Below are 10,548 nucleotides of genomic sequence, written 5' to 3' on the forward strand. Positions count from 1 at the left end.
AATGATGCAACACAAGTTTAGCTATTACCTTTAGCTCACTAAAGGACCCTTCTTCCCCCAAAGCACTGAGATCCAAGGTCAGGTAGTCGCATTGTGACAGTCCTGGAAAGTACTGGTACTGAGCACCTTGGGGATTACTTGTGTGATCTTAGTAAAGATTACACCATAGTAACAAACAGGAGTAAGACATAACTACTGAGGTAACAACAGGACAACAGCCTTTGATTGGATTAATCTGTCCATTTCAGAACAAGTTTAAGATATTCCACATTTCTTTGTTCAGCAAGAGACTATTTCCACTATAGCACTGAAGACATACTTCACAGTCCCCAAAATTTTAAATATTCACCTCTGAGAAGAAAGCTGCACCCACTGCTAGTGAGACAAGTTTAGAGATTGCCTCAAGTTGCCTACCTACTGCTGGAAGGTAAGCTATTTTCTCCAAGTCAGCACCAGTGCAGAGGCATATAGTACAAAGTATGCAGAATCACAGAACAATAAGCTTCTCATTTAAAGTTTCCAGTTCAAGTCTTAGTCACTTCAAAAATATTTCACCTACATATGTAGGAAAACTGCTGACCAGACATCATCCTATCCAACAAGCTCACCATCTGAGGTTTTAGAAATGCATGTTATACACTCAAGTGAAATAACAGGAATGGAGCTCTTACATCTTACAGCTGAACATGTAGCTATGCATTAATTCTTGTGAGGAAGTGGCAGCATTGCACACATCCAAGAGGCAGCACAGTAGGAAAACACAGAACATATAATCGTGAGCCTCTTCTGTGGGTACCGAGTTTTACCCCTTTCCATACTAAACAGCTAGAGCATTCAAAGCTGGTCAGCATTTTTAGTTCCTAAATAAGAGTATTAGCTGTGGACTCTGCAGTTGAAAATTTTGTCATTTTGTTGAGGGCTGATAAGAGGAAGAAAAGTAGCTTAGAGTCAAGAGAACTTCAGGAAGAAGTACCACTGCTGTATTAGCCACATAAAATTTCTCTTTTTTTAAGGTGGGAGGGGGAAGGGGAAAGAGGAAGAGAAAGTTGTCCAAAGTAATATTGCATAGTAAAAAAGCTTTTGAACTCCAGTTTGAAACCAGTTAGCAGATAGTATTGCTCTGATTCTTTAACATGTTTTTGTTGTACTCCTGCGACTTTCAAAATTGGTTTGGATGCACGAGCAGTTTGTTAGATAAGAGGCCCAGACCCATCCCACCCACATAGCCCTTCAACAAGCACAGCCCAGGAAAGTAGAAAACAACCCGTGGAAGGAGCTGCAGCTGAGCCCATGATGAGAACAGCTAAAACAAGGACATATGCCTAATATATTTTAGGATCAAGGACATGCATTCATTACATTAACCAATACTTGCATTGCCAGGCAGTAGTCCCGCTCCCATCCAGTACTTCTACACTTTAATTAAGACTTAGACTGATAGGGTAAAAGCATTACTAAAAATTACATACTACATAATTATGATCCGAGATTATATTTGCAACTGCTCTATTGAAAGTGGTTTACAGCTAAAGACAATAAACCCCTTCTGTGAAATCTTATCTGTGGTAACATTAGTCCTGCATTTGGTGCATTGTTCGTACAGCTTAAGATCTGTGCTCTCAACACATCATGATTCTTTGTCTGATGGAAAGACACCACAACTTTGCAGGAAGGAAGGGAGTATGGGAGGAGAACTAGGAAGAGACAGGGTCAAGACAGTATTGAAAGAGGAATGATACCTTCTTAACTTTAAAACAGAGGAACTAGGTAGTTTTCCTCTAAGGAAACATGGTCTAGCAAAAGCATGTTTACATGCTCTGAAGATTTAGCCGAAAAGAGTAACTCCTACAGATGACGCAAGATTTCACGACTAAACTGAAGCAAAAATTCAGTCAGACCCTCTCTCCAAGTTATGAGATACACTTCAAGACATCAGTTTTAGCAAAGTTGAAGTTAGAAAAAACTGTCAGTATACAATAAGACTAGTTTCATGCCTATTTATTGTATGTACATCTCCAGTCCTACCTTCTCAAGGAAGTTGTTACAACCTCAAGAGATCTATGCTGCAGCCTGCAAGTTTCTACTATATTGATATTGTTAGTTCTTCAAAGATGTTCTCAAAGTAAAAACAGTCCAGGAAAGTTGCCTGAACAGACAAGGCATTTCTGTTTCTTCCAATTTTTACTCACTGGAAACTATCTGAAATCATGTTTAATTAGGCCAGTAGTGTAATGGTATCAGATTATCACCAGAAAAAACAAACAACAACAAAACCCCCACAAAACAAAACGCCAACAACTTTGCTGTATTTACCCTAAAATGTTGAGAGTATTTGAACATCAATCACAGCAAAGCAGGGGAAAGGAAGGAAGGTTTTGATTCTGTCCAGTATGGTATTAAAACTGTTTTAAGCCCAGCAAAGTTTTCATTCTCTTACAAAAGAGCAGTTAAATAAAATACCTTTACACACAAGGAAGAGCCAGGAGCTAAAGTTATGCTTGGGAAGGGGCATAAAAGGAAAGTAAGGCAAAGTAATCTAAGAGGTGACCTGTTTAGCACCAGATCTGAACATTATTTGTAAGTAAAAAGTGTGAAATTAGAGATTATTAAAACCCACCACCGTTCTAAAGATGTTAAGTCCACATCACATAGACCATGTATGAACAAAACAACTCACTGCCCTTCTTTCTTCGCCAGGAAAAATTTAAAAAGGAAAACACAAACATCAGTAACTGAATCCAAAGTGCCGTCTTCAGACTGGGCACCTGCATGTGTGTTTGATATCAGAAGAAAAAAGACACAGTAAGTACAATAAATGAAGGGTGCATCAGTATAAAGAAGTATATGCAGTTTCTTACATAGACTGGAAGTATTAATTTCTGTAGGTGATGTGCACATTGTCCTCTAAAGCTGAAACTACAGCAGCAACACAATAAAGTATTACATATTAAGACCAGCACCTCCAGAATGCACTCCTGCAAGTTTTAATCATTTTGTTAGGAGGTAAAAACCCTAGCCATTAGAAAAACGAACAGCAAGAGCCTGCATCACATTTGTATCATGTACTGCAGTTTCATATAAATAGCCCTTGAGCAAGAGACACAGAAGTGGGGACACAGGCATATTCCCTTTTTGTTAGCCAACTGTTTTGGTGAGACATGTGGGTGGACAGCGTTAAGAGCACCATGGAGTAAAGCTCAGGGTTTGGCAGCAATGGCAAGCCATTACACAAAAGGGACCATAGCTAACCTACCCTTCCTTCCTAGCCACACTATTCCTCCTTTTCCCTCATACCAGTTCAATTTGGGCCAGATTCCTCTGCAATTCAAATAAACTTACATCAATGCTAGAAGAAGGAATAAGGGAAAAAAGTTTTCCATCAAGTTCAGCAAGATAAATTGGCTCACAGAAGTATCTCCTGAGCGCACACAACCAAGCCTGGTGAGAATAGAGGAGGAAGTGAAATCTTCTTTGAGTAGCCATGAGACATTAAGACAGCTCGCTCCCTTATTGTGAAACCAGAGCTTTACCCTCCTACATTAGAGCAGCTTAGGTATAAATTCAATCAGTAAATTTAGCCAAGGTACCAAATACGTAGCTTTCAGTTCAGCTGACAGTTATGTGTTTGAATGCCTTCCCCTATGCATACACAAGCCTTCAAAAGTTGCATCTTTTACAGTCTCTGAAACAGTAAGGAGAAGTGTAATTTTGTTGTAGTCTAAAAAGACAATAAATGCAGGAATATATGCAACTCCAGAATTCAATATAGCAATCTAATTTTAGCCAGTCTTGTCCACGTGCACCAATATCCCCATGAGCCATTTCAACTCACTGATCTGGCAAGAAACTTCTGAGTTTGTGAATTAGTGTGATCAATGAAGAATCTGACCAAAGCCAGAACTGATGCAAGCAAAAGGAAGGAACAGCATGGCTAAGGGCAAGGGGAGAAAGAACTCTTAAAATCCTTTCTTGCAGTGGGGGGAGCCATGGTGCTACAGGGTTTGCCTTGTACTCTATGAACCACTTCTAAAATGGAATCTGTAAAGCAATATGAGAACTAGGGGGTCACAGACCATTAAGTTGACTGAATTTGGCAACTCTGCTCTTTCCCTAGAAAGCATCAGAAGTCTGCTATTGAACTGTTCTGACCATCCGCCACTGTCATCACCAAGTGGTACTAAAGCATGTAGCAGCTGAGAGCCAGCATAAAGGAAACCCCACATTATTTAACTCGAGACTTGTGGCCTTTTCCACTTTCTGCAACAGCAAACTCATTTGAATTCAGGTAGTTTATCTATACAAGCCAAGTATCGTACAGTTGTTCCAACATTTTCTAAGCATCTGGTTTGGTTTGCAGCCTATTATTGAAAATTCTATGAAAAGAAAAACAGAGGTGCTCCGTCTGAGAGATGAGACAATCAAGCACACTTTGACGTATCAGCATATTTGATTTAATTATGGATAGACTAAGGTAAAACCTTTTTCAAGTTTACAGTTCTGTTCTAGCAGCTTTTATGACAATAACATCACATTACTACTGTATGGACAGAATTATCAATGTTAGAACAAACATGGTCACACAGAAGAAAGTTTTCAGGGTTGCAACACAAATATTGCTACATTTGTAGAATGCTTTGAAACATCTGACTGAGATTAAGCATTTCCCTTGCTGCCCTGATAGCACTTTACCTTGGACAGAGCAGTTCCAAGAGGTAAGCAACCAGAGTGGGTTTCAACAGCAGCTCTGACAAAAAAAAGAAGATTGGCTTTTGCTCCCCCCTCTACCCCCCCCCCCCCAATAGTGTACTTGCTTTCCTTTCAGGCATCGCTGTAGTTATTTGCAGGCACCAGCCACCCTGAAATCAGTGTTCAGAGTTCCACTTTCTTTAATGTTTGCCACTACAGTAACAGCCAATATTCTCTGTTGTCAGTGACTGTATGTACTTATAGCACACAACAGGTTACTGTTGTTTTACATGAGTCAACAGCTCAACTGAGACCAGAACCAGCTCAACTAAAAAGAGTCTGCTCCAGACATCCCAGTAAAGAGCTGAAATCTGCCTTTCTCTGCATTGAAAGGATAAGCAACCATATTGATCTTGTCTTGGAAATGCGTATCTGTAGTCTTGTTTTGAGACTTGGAACACCCAGTAAGTAACCACCCACAGTGCTATTTCCCTCCTCGCTTGAGGGAGTCTCAAAATGGGGGTGGAAGGAGGGAGAGTTATGGGGAATGGACAGTGCTTCCCAGGAGGAGGGGTGGAAAGACCAGAGAGGAACAGAACCAAAAGTAACAAGTGAAGTAGTGATGTTGGAAGGACAAGAGTTATGTTGTAGGTATACAGGTAGAAAATAAGGCAGCCAGCTGCTTTGGCCCAGAAAAGCCCCAGGGACAGGCTCAAACTCCTTATAACTGATTTCAAACAGGGTGGATACATTCTGGGGAAGAACTCCACATCCGAGAGAACTACTATTCTAGCAGCTTACAGATGAGATCTGCCTGTGCTCAAACTTACCTGCATGACATTAGTCTGAGGAAATATCCTGCTCTGTCACCAGCTTTTCCCACTTACATACTGAGCAGAACCAGAGTTTATAACTACTAATATTAAGCTTCCATTCCAGCCTTGCATTTTAGGTTTGTTTTTAAACTATTAGCCAAAAAAAAGTACTTAGTGCATCACTTAAGCACTCTTGGAAGGCTGCCTTTCTATTATCGTTCATTTTATGAGGCTGTAAATAGCATTCTTAGAATTAAACAAGCAATAACCCTCACAGTTTTGCAGCCACCCTTTCTCAAAAAAAAATTGTACACCTCACCCACATTTTTAGTGGAAGTGATAAAGATTTACAGTATAAACTGTTCCCAACAGTCATAGTATCTCTCAAACATTTCCCCTTGACTGAGTAATAGATACTTGCAAATGCTGATCAGGCACACCCACATTAAGGAACCACCAAAACTCACTAATCAAGAACAGTAGTAGATCATTAATTTGCAGAATAAAAGCCTTTCTCAACAGGAGCTGAAGCTTGAAAATGCTCACTTGTTTTAAAGCAATTTCTAGGTCTACAGGATGCAAGGACACCCAAAACTAATCCTAAGAGACATGTACTCTTTTCAATGCACACTGTTGAAAATAAAATTAGTTATGCAAAATAAATTAACAAGCTTTTGTAGAAGTCACTTCTAGAAAAACTGTATAGTTTAAGCAAGGCTAGAATGTCTTTTTTCCCTTTGCAATTTAAGCTTTTAAGTCTACAAAATCCCTTGGAGCTCCTGCCCCAGCTACTCTTCACCAAGTGGTGGAGAATACATCTGCTTTAGAAGCTGGATATTCTACGCTACGACCAACACCCCTCCGCCGTTTCATTTTACACACTTCAACAAGAAGTTTTGTCGTACTGATAACACAAGAATTAGAAGCTTTTTAGTCCATACCACAAGTCCAAAGTTATACTCCAAAATGAATGCAGAAACATAGCCTTTTTTTTAGCCTACTAAGAATACCATGCTTCATTTCATTCTGGCATTCAGTATTACATATGTTCTTTAGGAAGCCCACTAGCAGGAAGATACTTAGATACCACAAAAAACTAAGCAGCCCAACTGCCTTAAGATTGCTGGGGGTTTGTTTGTTTCGTTTTTGTTTATTTGTTTTTTAAACTTCCTTGCCCCTCAAGCACACCCCACCCCCAAAAGTAATTAAGGTTTTTCTTTTTCCACAAAATTCATCCTTTGTCCTGATGCTAGCAACTTTAAGAAACAGAAAAAGCTCTTCCAGAGCTTTCTAGAAAACTGTTTCAGAGGTTCAACAGCATTGGAGGAGATAGGAAAAGAAGACAAAGGCATCACCACACTTCACTAGGCTAAACACCTTCATCTATCAGTTAAGCAAGCATCCCACAGAAAACTCAGTACTACCCTGTCCTCAGGCAGGTTTTTCCCCTGAAGTGGCTTGTTGTGCTGTCGGATTTCATACTGGGAGGAAACTACCTCCAACACTGAAGTTACTGGAAAATTCCAGCAAAATCCCCCGCACTGACCCCCCAGAGCAGAAAGGGGGGGGGGGGTAAACAGCAGACGGCCATTTTCCAGTTCCAGATGAAAATCAAGTTGCAAACCATCACAGCAAGAAACTATGTCCCAATGAAACTTAAGACACTTCCAGCACATTTTGAAGAAGCCGCAGCCTCTTTTAGATCTGTGAAACAATACTTAGGATCATCAGAAACAAAACTTGTGAGCAAAGCTTTTTAAATGAAGACAATGTAAAGCAAGTTCCCATTTTTGCATGGGTAAAGTTCTCGTTTGCACCAGAGAGGCAGCTAAAATGCTACCCAAAACCAGGAGACATAGCCGGTATAGGCAAGGGTGAATGAACATCTTTGCTAAAAGTCCTTTGCTCGTTACAGTTATCTGCCTTCCCTATTTATTCGTTTGTTGTTTGGTTTGGTGTTTTTTTTTCTTCTTCGACGGGTTACACGCCGAACACGGTACAGAACAGACTCCACGCAGTAATTTTAACTCTGCATTAGAAACATTAGGAGCCTGGGGGACTCCAGACTTCTCCCGCCCGCACCTCCACGGCCTCGCCGCCCCTCGGTACGCGCCCGACAAGCTCCCCCGGAAAGGCAGCGCCCGCAGCAGCCCCACGGCCCACGCCCCCGCCGCGTTAGCGGCTTCCCGCCGCGCACGGGCAGCCCGAGGCTGCGACGACCGCCTCCCGGGACGGCGGCTCCCGCACCTCGCAGCGGCACACGCGCACCTCCGGCTCACCTCCTCCTCCTCCTCCTCCTCCCGGGCGGCGGCGCGGAGCGGTGCCCGGAGGGAGCGGAGCGCCCGGGGACGCCGCCGCCCCGCCGCCCGCCCTCCCCCGGCCCGTTAACGGCTCCCGCCGCACCCACCCCGCCCCTCCGAGACCACCCCCGGCCCCCGAGCCCCGCGGGGCGGCCAAGACCCGAGGCCCCCCGCGGGCGGAGGAAGCGCCGCGGCCGCTCCCCGCCGCCGCCCGCCCCTCAGGGCCGGCCCGCCCGCCGCGAGGGTGCGAGGCGGGCGGGGGCCCTCTGGCGCCGGCGAGGGGCGGGAGCGCGGCCGCCCCCTCCCGCGCCGCGCCGCGGCTCACCTCGTCGTCGTGGTGCTGGCAGTAGCTGGCCCGGTCGGGGAAGACGGAGAGGATGTTGTAGGGCGAGGCGGGGAAGGGCGGGCTGAGGGCGAGCGGCGCGGCGGGGCCGGCGGCGGCGGGGGCGGCGGCGAAGCGCTCGATGAAGTGGTCCTTGGTGAGGCGGACGCGCTGGTGCGCCCGCACGCAGTTGTCGCACAGGTGCTCCTGGCAGTCGAGGCAGCGGGAGCTGGCGGCGTTGCCCTCGTCGCAGGAGCTGCAGCGGGGCTCGCCCTGCCGGCTGTGGGGCCGCCGCAGCAGGAGCGCCGCCGAGCCGCCGCCGCCGCCGCCCGAGGAGGAGGAGGAGGACGACGTCGAGGAGGGCGCGGCCGAGGCGGCGGCGGCGGCGGCGGGCGAGGAGCCGGCGGCGCGGTGCGGCGGCGGCGGCGGGCGGCCGTGGTGGCGGTTGTTGCCGCCGCCGCCCCCCCCTCCCGCGCCGGAGCCGGCGGCGGGGCCGGCCCCGGCGGCGCGGCCGTTCTTCTGCTCGTCGGCGGCGGCGGCCACGACGACGACGTCCAGCAGGTTGCTGAGGAGGAAGTTGGAGGAGGGCAGCGCGTCCATGCCCGAGGGCTCCGAGATCACCACCTTCTGGTCGCAGATGGGGCAGCGCAGCTTGAGCGCGTCCCCCGCGCCGGGGTGCCGCTGCGCCTCCAGGCACTGGCGGCAGAAGGCGTGCAGGCAGGGCAGGACGTGGAGCCGCCGCGGCGGGCCCCCGCAGGAGGAGCCGCCGCCGCCGCCCCCGGAGGAGCTGGAGGTCTGCGAGGAGGACGAGGAGGTGGAGGAGTTGGAGGAGAGGGGAGCCGGCGAGCCGCACATCTCCTTGCACAGCGGGCAGATCTGGAAGTCGGACTCGGGAAACGAAGCCATTTGCGATGGGCCTGACTCCCCGATGGGGCGGCGAGGGGGGTAAAAAAAAAAACCAAAAACAACTCAAAGAAAAGTATCTCCCCTCCCTCACAAAAAAAAAAGCCAACGGCAAGAAAAACGGGGGGGTGGTGAAACACAGGAGGCGGGGGGCGTTTGGAGCAGCGCGGGGAGAAGGTAGTTCTGCAAGCGGCTTACGAGCAAGCTGGCATCGATCAGTCGTTTTGCCAAGTGGGATCGATTGGCCGGTTTTGCAAATACGGTGTCATCGATCCGACGGTCTGCAGGGAGCTGGATCCTCGCCTCGTACCTCGCTGCTGCCGCTGCCGGGCTTGCTGCTGCGGGAGGCGGGGGGGGGAGGGCGGGGGGGCGTATTTTTGGTATCAAGGTGTAGCTGTCCCGTTCTCTCTCAGCAAATGGATCCTCTCTTCCCTCACATGTACTTAACCCCCGATCCCCCGTTGCATTAGACAAATTGTATCGATTCCCAGACGGGTCAATACCTCACACAGTCTTCTCATTTCCCCCTTGGGTCAGCAGTTTGACAACGTGGTTTGGTTACTTGTCTTCTTCCTAAACAGAAAGTGCATGGGCGCCAATCGCCCGATCCCCACCGCATCCAGCGGGGACCGGACCTCTGTCCGCCGGGGCTCGGCTCCGGTTCCCACGGCCGCAGGACGGGGTCGGGGCGCCGGGGCGGCAGTGCAAGTCCCTCTTGGCCGGGCGGGGAGGACGCGGGTGGGGGGCAGCAGGGCTTTAACTCAAGTTTCTCTCTTTCTTCTTGGGGCGTTGGGTTTTTTCCTCTTTTCCTTTAAACCTGTGCTTGTCGGGGGGGAAGGGGAAATTTCGTTTCAGTTCCCCCCTCCACTTTTGCAATCCAGAGCAGCTCTAGGAGAGAGAGAGGCACTGAAACACAGTGGCCAGGCAGACTTCTCCGGCTCCAGTCCTCCCCCGCCGACGCCTGCTCCACCACCGCATGACTGGGGGGTGGGGATGGAGGGCGGCGTTGGTGCCCACCCCACCGGCAGAGACTCGCGCTGGCGGGACGCAGAGGAGCAGGAGGAGGTGGGAAGGAAGGGAAGGAAGAAGAAAAGGGCTCCGGGGACGGCTAAGAGCAGCAGTCCCCTCTCGGAGTCCCGGCTCCCGGCGGACGCCTTCCTTTCAGCGGGGCTCCCCGCGGAGGGCAGCGCCGAGCCCGCAGCGGCCCCGCCACACGCGGTGCCCGGCGGCTCTCCCGGCCGGCGGCGGGCCGGTCAGCGCCGCGGGCTCGGCGCGGCTCGCACACGCTGCGGCGGCCGCGGCCGGGCAGAGGAGCAGCGGCAGGTCCCCGCCGGCCGCCCTGAATTATTCATGGGGGGTGTATTATATTCGCTCGCACAAATTGGAGCCGCTGTGCAATGCTATCCGAGAGCGCTACGCTCGCTCGCCCCCTCCTCCTCCTCCTCCTCTCCGGTTCTCGCTCGCTCTGAGCCCCTGCAGCGCCTAGGATCACATTTCCTTTGTCATCTCGCCTCTTCGCGTG

At 48.9% G+C, this 10,548-nt stretch overlaps 1 protein-coding gene across 1 annotated transcript in view; it reads right to left on the reverse strand.

Annotated features, from left to right (window-relative positions):
* TRIM71 (tripartite motif containing 71) overlaps window positions 1-9,349 on the reverse strand; it is a 57,934-nt gene extending 48,585 nt beyond the window's left edge. The window contains exon 1 of the mRNA XM_075022504.1: window positions 8,127-9,349. Coding sequence (XP_074878605.1) covers window positions 8,127-9,029 — 903 coding nt within the window. The 5' untranslated portion in view covers window positions 9,030-9,349. The remainder of the gene's footprint in view (window positions 1-8,126) is intronic.
* Window positions 9,350-10,548: the final 1,199 nt, after the last annotated feature.

This window comes from Buteo buteo, chromosome 2, assembly GCF_964188355.1.
Source record: "Buteo buteo chromosome 2, bButBut1.hap1.1, whole genome shotgun sequence".
NCBI lineage: Eukaryota > Metazoa > Chordata > Aves > Accipitriformes > Accipitridae > Buteo > Buteo buteo.